The sequence below is a fragment of the Chiloscyllium plagiosum genome, unplaced genomic scaffold, assembly GCF_037043375.1.
Source record: "Chiloscyllium plagiosum isolate Xiang-an unplaced genomic scaffold, Cpla_swu_hap1 HiC_scaffold_16, whole genome shotgun sequence".
Lineage (NCBI taxonomy): Eukaryota > Metazoa > Chordata > Chondrichthyes > Orectolobiformes > Hemiscylliidae > Chiloscyllium > Chiloscyllium plagiosum.
In genome coordinates this window covers 80,775,484-80,787,565 of record NW_028270154.1, presented here as the reverse complement: position 1 = coordinate 80,787,565, position 12,082 = coordinate 80,775,484, and the positions used below count along the sequence as shown (strand labels likewise).

The following is a 12,082-nucleotide window of genomic DNA, read 5'->3' as shown; positions in this document are numbered from 1 at the left end:
CTTTCACACCAAAAACTGGCTGAAATATTCACTGCAAAACTGAAATAAATATTTGTTAAGGATCTGGCTCAGGGTGCTTGTGTTGCAAACAGACATCAGCACAGATGAAGCTTGTTTGTTGACAGGTCATTCTTATACATTAAAAAGCATTTGGACTAGCAGCAAGCCCTGTACTAGTTGATTGGCTTATTTTGTGTGTTTCATTTTATTAATGCCAAAAGGAAAAGAAACAATAAGAGCTACTTTTACAACAGCCTAACTGAGAAATTATTAAGCAACAGTATCATACTAAGCAAAGCAATGACATGGTTGGAAAGAACACTACAGTCTGCTGTTGTTTGGAGACTGCGGTTCAGAGCGTAGTTTTCAGCCATTAACATCAAATGTTGAGTTTACATTTGTATGATCAGTTCTGACAGCACAGCAGGAATGTTTATATTCTTAAGACATCAAAATCTCAAGTTTTGTTTGGCGAAAGACTGACTGAGGATGCCTGAATAGCACATTTTAAAATGTAGATGACATCATACTGAAGCTGAAATTGTGCAGTCTGTAAATGGTGAAGCAATAGAGCAGTTACACGACATTATTACTTTTCAGATTCATATCAGAGTTTGGAGATATACCTTTGTATCATTGTGAAGAAAGTTCATGGTAAAACAAGCGTCAATATCTAATTGCATCCTCATTCCTAAAAGACTTTTCTGAAAAAGTATTGTTTCGTTTTATAAAGAAGGGATTGTTAAACCATGCAATAACTCCGGCATATGGGGTTTTTAAAATACAAAAACAATCACCAAATCAGGGAAAGAAATCGCTAAACAGATTAGAAGAAACTTTGTTTTTTTTTTAAACGAACAAAAGATTGAGGGAGGAAATATCAGTCCTTAATGGCCAATGCTCCTGAAAGTACTGTTGCCAGTGGTAGAATTTAAAGGTGATTCATAATTAACCAGAATTGGACAAGCACAGATTTCAAAGGCTTGCAGGGCTAGAGATTACGAGAGGCAAGACCATGGCGATTTGAAATCAAAGGAAAAGGACTAAAAATATTGTAGCATTTGTTAAACTTGGGGCTGGATAGATTAGCAAGCCTAGGGATTTTTCCATTCCTTCACATGGTGCGGCTTCATCGCCAGAAAAGCACCTATTGCCCAAGATGCTACTGTCATCTTGAACCACTGCAACCTACATGAGATTCAGGTACACCATGCTGTTATGAAGGGAATTCCACCTTGAAGAAATGGTCCCAGATCAGAATATACATTATTCAGAGGGAAACATGCAGCTTGTGGTGTTGAACTGCATCTGCTCCCTTTGCCCTTCACAGTGGTAAATGCCATGGGTTGAAGGTGCTAAGGGAGGTCAGAGATTTTAGATTAGATTACATTACAGTGTGGAAACAGGTCCTTCGGCCCAACAAGTCCACACGACCCGCCGAAGCGCAATCCACCCATACCCCTACATTTACCCCTTACCTAACACTACGGGCAATTTAACATGGCCAATTCACCTAACCTGCACATCTTTGGACTGTGGGAGGAAACCGGAGCACCCGGAGGAAACCCACGCAGACACGGGGAGAACGTGCAAACTCCACACAGTCGCCTGAGGCGGGAATTGAACCCGGGTCTCTGGCGTTGTGAGGCAGCAGTGCTAACCACTGTGCCGCCCAAGATTGTTGCAACATACCTTGTATATGGTTAAAAATCACACAACACCAGGTTATAGTCCAACAGGTTTAATTGGAAGCACACTAGCTTTCGGAGCAACGCTCCTTCATCAGGTGATTGTCAAGCTAGTGTGCTTCCAATTAAACCTGTTGGACTATAACCTGGTGTTGTGTGATTTTTAACTTTGTACACCCCTGTCCAATACCAGCATCTCCGAATCATACCTTGTATATGGTATGCATCACTGGTTACAAAAAATGACAAATCATGCTTTTTTTTAAATCTTAAGCTTTACAACAGTAAACCTGCTCTTCTAGTGCTTCATTGTGCATTATTTGAAGGCTTTGTAGATTCTAATAAGGATGTTGTGAAGCCCTGAATTTTAACATGCTCTTACTAGATACCAAATTATTCTAAGGGACTCAAGACCTCATAAGCTAAGAAAATGAACTAACTTAGTATCAAATATTAGCAACTCCCAAAAGCTTACACTTTTAAATATCTACAGTAAATCTAGTGCTACAGTCAATAATACAGCAGGCTCCATTGTTATTTTGTATAATGGATGTGCAGGGAGAGTCAAGTGAGAGTTTGGCTATTGATGACTGCTGGATTTTGGAATTCAGCTTTTTGAAGGTGGGGGGTTGGTAAACAGAAAATGATTTAAAGCAATTTTTTATAAAAAAAATAAATAATCTCTCAGTAAAAAAAACTCTTTTCTACCTTGGTGGTCTTTCACACTGGGATTTTCCCTGAACCCAAAACCTCTCAAATACAAATGCTTATTTACTATTAAACACTACTACAGTTTCAACACATGTTCCTTGTATATCGGAGGTGCAAATTCCCAAAACTGTCTTAGTTTCTAATAAGTGAATTGAGCTGCAATTTAGGCCTGTAGAGAAAGAAATCCAAAAAGTCAGATGAGATGGTGGAAGCAATAATATACCTGATGCCAAAGGGAAACTGCTTTGTGCTGTACCTGCTGAGGTGAAAGCTGCAAACCCTCCAAACTGTTCTGATGTCCCACCTATAAAGCAAACAAAGAGTTCCTTTGTCACTTAATCAAGCAATCTTAAAAAGGAAAGGAAAGATGATTTAGTTCTGATGAGATGAATTTTACGATATTCAAAGTTTGAGAGAAGATTTGTAGCTCGGGTGCTCGTTGTTGTGGTTCTGTTCGCCGTGCTGGGGATTTGTGTTGCAGACGTTTCGTCCCCTGTCCAGGTGACATCCTCGGTGCTTGGGAGCCTCCTGGTGAAGCGCTTCTGTGTTGGTTCCTCCGGCATTTATAGTGGTTTGTCTCTGCCGCTCCCGGATGTCAGTTCCAGCTGTCCGCTGCAGTGGCCGGTATATTGAGTCCAGGTCGATGATGTGTTTGTTGATCAACTGAGGAACCAACACAGAAGCGCTTCACAGGAGGCTCCCAAGCACAGAGGATGTCACCTAGACGGAACGAAACGTCTGCAACACAAATCCCCAGCTCGGCGAACAGAATTTTATGATAGTCACATGTTGGGTGCCTTTCTGACTCAGGCCCCAAACTGTTTCTAGAAATAAGCACAGAGTCATAGAGATGTACAGCATAGAAACAGACTCTTCAGTCCAACCTGTCCATGCCGACCAGATATCCTAAACCAATGGCTATTTGGAAAAACTGGCACATATTGCTTGTTTGCTACAATACGTGGAGTATGACATCTAGTCACTTAAAGCAAGAGGATTTTCATTTCAAAAAGTTATGTCTTTGAATCGCACACTTTCCATGCATTCAAAGCATTCAGAACGTACCAGTCAGAAGTGCAGTTCTGCACAGATTTCAAAGCATATCTTCACAGAACACCTATGGAGTGTGCCATAGAGCCAATGGCAACCAAAGGGCGGCATGGTGGCTCCGTGGTTAGCACTGCTGCCTCACAGCGCCAGGCTCCCAGGTTCGATTCCAACCTTGGGTGACTGTCTGTGTGGAGTTTGCACATTCTCCCCGTGTCTGCGTGGGTTTCCTCCCACAGTCCAAAGATATGCAGGTCAGGTGATTTGGCCACGCTAAATTGCCCATAGATGTTGGGTGCATTAGTCAGAGTGGGGTGGGTTACTCTTCGGAGGGTCGGTGTGAACTTGTTTGGCTGATGGGCCTGTTTTCACACTGTAGGGAATCTAATCTAATATAAATCTATTTCTACGGGTTTTGGCCATTGTGAATTGCAGCCTGCGGACTAGTAACACAAAGTAAGCCTCTGATAACTCTTCAATATCGATCTGTTTAAAGTAACCATGCAATTTTTACAGAAATTAACCTTCACATAAGACTAGAATAGCATCGATCTTACAGAATCACTCAGGTGTCTTCCCAGTGTGGCTCTCGAGTCACAGAGGTCTACAGCATGAAAACAGGCCCTTCAGCCCAACTTGCCCATGCTGCCAGTTTTCTCAAATTAAATGAGTTTCATTTGCCTGCTTTTGGTCCATAACCTTCTATACCTATCTCATCCATGTACCTGTTGAAATGTTTCTTAAATGACAAAATAGTACTCACTTCCACCACTACCTCTGGTGGCCCGTTCCAGATATACACCACCCTCTGGACCCTAATACATGGGAATGTAAATGTATTCCTGCTTATCTAATTGCATTCGGATATTAACTATATACAAATCATTGACATGTTTAGAAGCTAAATAAACCCAGCTCCTTTGCTAGGAGAAAAACGAATCATACATCTATTAACTAAACTCTGCCCTCCCACTGAAAACAGTGGCATTAAACAATCAAACTATTTTTCTAATCGACCTGTTTGACAATGTTACTGCACACCTCTGGAGCAGGTGGAACTCGAACTCAGGCCTGCGGGTTCAGGGATAGTGACACTACCTTTGTACCACAAGAGGGCCCCCGTTAACCAAACTCTAAACACAACTTTTTTTTACCAGAATCACTTATTTACCCAATTGAGCAGAATAAGTAGTTTAAAGATGCTTCCATTTCAAATAATTTGGACTATTGTAGAGCTCAGGGAAATATGTCCCCTTGTGCTGGCACATTTTTGTTGCATTTTCACCAAACTTCATTATGTGCAGTATTGTTAGCCAAGGTTCTGAGGGTAATAAAACTTGCACATGCTAGATCATTGTGGTTTCAAGACCTACTCCAGAGACATGAGGATAAATATATAAGCTGAAGCGGAGATCCTGGAGTGGTTGTAAAGGATCCCAAATAATTTTGAAGAACAGCAAGGACTCCCACGTGCAGTACAAGTAGGCTTAAGATCAGTAAAACAAACTGCTATTGCTTTATAAGTAAATCAGTCGAAACAACTTGCAGAAGTACTTGAATAGCTGTCAGGTGCTTTGGCATAACAAAAGTCTATATAATAGAAATTCCTTCACTTGTACAACACGGTAGTACTGACAGCCAGTATGACTCAATGTCAATAATACAAAATTGGCGATCAATTCATAAAAAGGTGGCTTGTGTGACATTCACATTATACAAATAAAATATTATTGGGCTGACTATAAGCGGTACATTATAAACTACATTACTTTCTTCAAAAACCTAGCTTCCTCTCCCAAAGAGGAGCCTTTACTTGCCATGGTTCAATCCACTTAACTAATCTCCATGCATAAGCCAAGAACCAACTACATAATCCTCCTGTACTCAGGAGAGATCACCACAAACAGATCTGTCAGGAGCCATCACTGGATGCCAATAAGGAGTTGGAACTGCAGTTCATTTTCCATTCCAATAAAGATAAATTGAGGGTAAATGCACCACAAATTTTTGCCTCAACTGAAATCAAATTATTCAATGACAAGTTAAACCTGATATCATTGAGCCTACATGATATATAGATCGATAATGTCAGGTTTGATTCCTAGTCACTGGTTAGTGCATATAACCACTGAGATGTGGAAACAGCATTAAATACACAGTCAAAAGACTGCAATATCTATTGAATTTGGAAGAATCTGGTGTCCTGCCTGCTCAACAGTAATTTCTTAAAGTTCAGCATCTTTTAACCAACACATTTCATGTTGACATACTAGAAAATTTAACAATGCATATTATAATGTCAGGATCATTTGAAATTTGGCATTCTTGCATTTGTCTTGACGAGTCTCTCTTTTCAGCAATCATTAAATCATTTCTTCTGCAATTATCTGACAGGTCACTAAACTAGTAAAAGATAGAAACAGTTTCAGTAGTCAAAATTTAGATTCAGCTCAAATGATATCTACTTTGCGTGGATTGTGATGCATCATCTTTGCCTGCAGTGCTTATGAAGCACTCAGGTGGGAAAGAAACATCTGTATAGCCATTGAGTGCACAGGGGGACAATGCCCAACATCTGGTACAATTTCCAAAAAACCATCAGATAGCTGCAAGACACTGTCCATCTGTCGCACTGAAGCACACTGATTATTCAAATGTAGTATGACTCCTTTGTCTGAATGGCTCAGGAGCAATGATATGTAAAATCTGAATGTCTTTTAAAGTGCGTGTATGGTATAATGAGTATTAGTTTTAAGGACTCTTGCACGCTTCCTTACACAATTTGGTCATCTTGCTACAAATAAAAATGCTATGATTCCTTGTCGGCTCGTTATTCACGAACATAGTCTGCTGTACTGGCATATGAAAGAGATGCTAGAGATTTAATCTGACTGTGAAATTCTGTTTTTCCATTTACAGCTTTATAAAGACCAAACAATTCTTTAGTACAAAACTGCTCACACCAGCACACTATCAATGTCAGCATAATTGATACCAAGATGAATCATGACAAAACACTTAATGTGATATAATTATCTTCTTTTGTGACATTCAATGCATTAAAATTGCTCACACAGGTGACAAACCTGTAACGCCCTCAACTTCAACCTGGATCATACAGATCAAAATAATTTATTCAGGTACATCCATATTTTGAATTGCGGTGGGGTGATTTTCAAACGAATTTCAAAAGAATGAAAGTCCATCACTTGGTCCCTCAGTTCCTACTGCTCTTTCCCTGAAATCCCAGTGCCAACACAACATTCATTTAGCAGACCCTTTACCTCATTTAACATTTTGTAAAAAAGATCCTAAATCTGGCAAAGTCTGTCATAAAGTAAACTCCAAAAGCTGATGGGTAACAACAATAGGGAACTGGTGGTGTTGATAAGGTGACTGGACTAGTAAACCAGGCTAATGCTCTGGGAATGTGGGTATTAATTCATCAAGGCAGATGGTAAAGATCAAATTCAATTATTTAAAAGCTAGTCTAATGGCAACAATGAAACCATCTGGTTTGTGAAGGAATGACATCTGCTGTCCTTACCTGGTCTGGCCTACATGAGATGCCAGATCCACAGCATTTTGTTTGACTGCATGTGCCTCCTGAAATTGCCTAGTTGCATAAAACCACCAAAAAGACACAAGGAAGGAAAAGTTTGTGATTTGAGAAGATTTGTAGCTGTGGTTGAGGTTCAGGTTAGTTTGCTCGCTGAACTGGTTTGTTTTCAGACGTTTTGTCACATGCGAGCTAACATCAGTGAGTCTTCGGTGAAGCGCTGGTGTTAGGACATAGAACAGTACAGCACAGAACAGGCCCTTCAGCCCACGATGTTGTGCCGACCATTGATCCTCAAATTTCTGCGACCATATGCATGTCCAGCAGTCTTTTAAATGTCCCCAATGACCTTGCTTCCACAACTGCTGCTGGCAATGCATTCCATGTTCTCACAACTCTATGCATAAAGAACCCACCTCTGACATCCCCTCTATACTTTCCTCCAACCAGCTTAAAACTAACTCGTGTTAGCCATTTCTGCCCTGTTCTGTCCCACTTTCTATTTGTGCGTCTTGGCCTGTTAAGGTGGGTGATATCAGCTGGTATCAAACTAGACACTAAAAACAATAGCAGTAAACACAGTCCTATTGACTCTGCAAAATCATGCTTACTGACATTTGGGAACTTGTGCCACAATTGGGAAGTTGTAAATGAGAGGTAGCCAAGCTGCATCTTGACAGTCATACTTAGGAATTGCAACATAAAGGCAATATCCCAGAAACTACCATCACCACTCCTAGGTATGTCCTGACCCACCCAGCACAGGTGGCGACATAGTGATACAGTGAGGAGAGTGTTGCCCTGGGATTCCTTAACATGGACTGCAGGCCCCATAAAGTCGCACAGCATTAGGTCAAACACCAGGAGAAGCAGTGACACAAATATTCTCTTCCTCAATGATGGAGGAGTCCAGCACATCAGCTTGCAACTACTGTCAGCTGGACGTGCTGAATGAATGATCCAACTCTGCCTCTTCCCGCAATCTCTAGTATCATAGAAGCTAAACTTCAGCCAAGTCAATTTACTCCACATGATCAAGAAATAACCAAAGGCCCTGGATACTACAAAGACTATGGCCCCCAGACTGTATTCCAGTATGAGTACTGAAGACTTATGGCCTGTAATTAGCTATGTCCCTAGCCAAGCTATTGCAGTCCAGCTACAACACTGATCTCTACCAGATGATATGCAAATATTGCACAAGTACATTCTATCTGCAATAAGTAGGACCAAAGCCAATCCAGCCATTTACTGCTCCAACAGACTACTTTTGATCATTGGTTAGTTAATTAAGCAATTAGTTAAGTCATTAATTAGTCCTCCAGAGTGCTATCCAGTGACACTGGTAAAGGAAGAACATCCTGACTGATGCTTAGAGTTCCACCTAGATCACAGGTCTCGAGTTTGTAATAATCGGAGTCTAAACATGGATGAAAGACCTGAACTTCAGGAAAATAATAAGGAAATCTGCCCTTGACAACAAAGACAACATTTCACAGAGCATGGCATCAAGGTTTTCCAGCAAAACTGGAATGAATGCAAACCGCAGAAAAAACTACTGGTTGAAGTCACACTTCGCTCAAAGGAAAATGATTGTGGTTGGAGGTCAATCAGCTGAGTGCCAGGATACCACTGCAGGAGTTTCTCGTGGTAACATCCAAGGTAAAAACATCTTCATCTGCCTCGATGATTTTCTCTTCATTATATCGTCAAAAGACCAGAACAGTAGTAGGCCATTCAACCAACTGATCTGCTCTTCAGTGCGCTCATGACTCATCTTCAATGCCTTTCACATTATATACATACCAATCTCTACTTTAAGCATATGTCTATGATCTAGCTTCCATGGCCTTCTGGGGTAGAGAATTCTGTACTTTCACAATGCTCTGAGAAGTGGGGAGGTTCACTGATGATAGTATAATGTTCAGCACAATTCGACATTCCGATGCTAAAGCAGACCATGTCCATATGTAGCAAGGTCTGAATAGCAATCAGACTTTGTCACATGCTTTGTGGTGTCCCATGACCAAGAACAAAGCTGACCATTGTCCTGTGACATTTAATGGCATTACGACCACTCCCTCACTATCAACATTCTGGAGGTTAATACTGATCAGGTTCGGGATTGGACAAGCCATTCAAGTACTGTAGATACAAAGAGTTATCAGAAGGCTTGGAATTTTGTGGCAACTAACTTACATCCTGTTTCCCCAAAGCCTATGCACCATCTATAAGGCACAAGTCAGGAATATTATGGCATACACTCTTGCTTCCCTGGAAAGGTGAAAATTAAAGAAGCTTGAGACCAGCCATAAGAAAGCGGCTTGCATGATTGGCACCGCATCCTCCAACTTCAACATTTACTTCTCCATTAAGGTAGCATCACGTAGCATCTATAAAATGCAGTGCAACAACTCAGGCTCCTGCCATCCTCTACCAATGACCAATGACCTCTACCATCTAAAAGAATAAGGACGAGAGATACGTGGGAGTGCCACACCTGAAATTTCTACACCAAGCCACTTCTCACCTAGCTGAAATTAAATTAAACTTTTAATCAATTAAATTTTTAATAAATTAAAAATCAAAATCAAAACCACAACTCTTCCATGGTGGATGTCCCTGGACTACAATGACCAGCGTTTCAAGGTGGCAACTCACCCCATTCTCCAGGGCAGTCAAGGATAGGCAATAAATATAGGCCTAGCCAGCAATGCCCACACCTGATGAACAAACAAACAATTGCTCTGAAAATTTGGTGCTACAACAGAAAAGTGACAAGATTAAAAGCAGATTAAAAAGCTTTAAACTAATTGACAAATTACTATTTAAAGTTTAAGTTAGTCATGAGAAAAAAATATACAGGGTCAGAAATGTCAGCAAAAACAAAGACTTTCAAAAAAATGAAATCTACGGCAAAGCTGAAGAGTCGTCGGTACATTATTTTATTGATTCTCTTTGTTAAATAATGTTTCTAAAAGCAGAAGCAGAATACAGACATTGGGGATGGTTTCAGTTCAATGTCTGGTTTATATCAAATAAAGCTACCTGGTCTTCACTCGAGTAGATATCACAAATTTACAGGGTCCTCATGCTGGTCAAAGGAGGAGGAACACATCATTTAACTGATCTTGGTTGATGTTCTACTTCAACTCTTTCCCCAAACTACCTTCATATCCCTTAATATTTTTCATTTCCAGATGTGGAAAGCAAGGGAAATGAAAAAGAATAGTTAAATTGACAAATCGGTGGACATTTAGAATACCAATGTAGGTGTCTCACAAATGCATTGCCCAATTAGTACTCTGTCAACAACAATCATGAAAACAGACGTAAATGTTCCCACTCAATGCAGATTTTTTTAAAGAACATGTCTAATTGTTTTCTCCTTTGGCTGGCTACCAGTTTCTCCAGGTAACAAATGTTACTGAGGTATGAAGTTTTAATTAAAAGCAGGGCAGAATTGCTGGAAGCATGTAGCAGGTGCAGTGCCCTGAACAAAACAATGATTGGAAACTGGCAACTGCCCCAATTGCTTTTGGAAAAGGAATAGAAACAGTCAGCTGCTTCATGAAAATGACTCCAGTAATTTAACTGATCAGCCCTGTTGTTCAGGAAGCAAGCTCTAGTGCATTATCAAAAAAAACATCAGTGTCAACATTACCTGTGGAAGCAATCTGACTGGATTCAAATCCTGTGTCAAAGAGTAGGTCTACCAGGTCATTCTTCGAATTGCTCTTAACAGCACTCTGTGCAGAAACCTAGATACAAAAAGACAGACACTATAAAGAAGCAGCACTACACCAGTGTGGTTGCATGATGATCAGATTTTGCTCCCTTTACTGAATTAGGAGTACAGAATCTCAAGTATACTGCACTTGCTTGATATTTTGACAGTGTCTAATTTGTGTCACTGGATAATAATAAAAATGTTTTCTGCAAGAATAGTTTTGCTTCTATTTGAAGTTCCAATAGTCTTTTCCAGATTAGGAAAATGTCACAAATTGCTAGTTTGAGCTGTTATTAGCACTATTGTTTCATCACCTATTAAAATCAGCAACTTGGGGATTAAGGGTCTAAAATGTGAAACAATACAAAACAAAAATAGACAGCTCTGCATAAGCCACCCTATGCAACTGACATGTCTTCTGAGACCAATATGAGGCTAAATGCTGTAAGCTGGGTCTTCAAGTTAGCATAGTTTTCAACTCCCAAATTTTTAAAGCTTGCAAATTTTAATAGTGAAGTTGCTCTGTGGAGTGAAAATGGTTAACTTCTTTATACTTACAGAAATTCTTCCTGGGTCTAAAGATGAAGATTTCAATTAGTAGAGGAGGCATAAAAAATTGTTTAGAAAACTGATGGCACTTTTATCAACGTCATTTACAAATGTTAAACTTGAACAGAAGTAAGACATTCTAATAATATGACAAAGTTCATGCATAACACCAAGTCATTTAGCAAGGAGCGATAGGATAAACCCTTATGACATTCTACACATTGATGCAATTTACCAAAGTTTTTAGAACCTGGCATACCAACAATTAGACACAGTGAAAATGCTGATTTCTGAGCAATAGAAAATGTGTTAACACATTTATTCTCAAGCCTAATTCAAAAGTACACTGAGGAGCCCGAGGCCGAGTGGACTTTGCATTATGAAATGACTTAATACAAGGAGTTAAGAAAAACTAGATTTATTTGCATCTATATAAAACAGTAAACAATTGAAAATGTACAAAGTTTAGTGAACTCGTACTTATTAACCCTTGTGAATTTTACATTATTAGAGGAGGAAAAAATGAAGTTTGTCTGTATTATTCTTTTGCATAAACACTCTGGGAGTAGTCATGGATTCACAGGATAAAAGGAAACTATTTCCATTTAGCAGGGAAACTACCCTAGAATAATTTGAAATAATTCTGAAAATCTAGACAACTTCATGGCACCCATGTCATTACATTCCCAATGCAAGCTAACCAATAATTTGATCATGAAGTTTACAATTTGTGCTGAAGCAAATACAACGTCCAGCAGGTAGCAGCAGAGACCACACATTCATTTGATATAAATTGCA

At 39.8% G+C, this 12,082-nt stretch overlaps 1 protein-coding gene across 2 annotated transcripts in view; it reads right to left on the bottom strand.

The window, feature by feature from the left end:
• The window catches only part of clint1a (clathrin interactor 1a), a 171,709-nt gene that overhangs the window by 19,636 nt on the left and 139,991 nt on the right, over nt 1–12,082 (bottom strand). Inside the window, exons 8-9 of one of the 2 annotated variants that reach the window (XM_043703978.2) lie at nt 10,670–10,766; nt 2,656–2,703 (exon numbers count right to left, since the gene is read on the bottom strand). In XM_043703978.2, the coding sequence (XP_043559913.2) occupies nt 2,656–2,703; nt 10,670–10,766 (145 nt within the window). Of the gene's footprint in view, nt 1–2,622; nt 2,704–10,669; nt 10,767–12,082 lie in introns of both variants that reach the window. The other variant, XM_043703977.2, reaches the window with a different exon arrangement.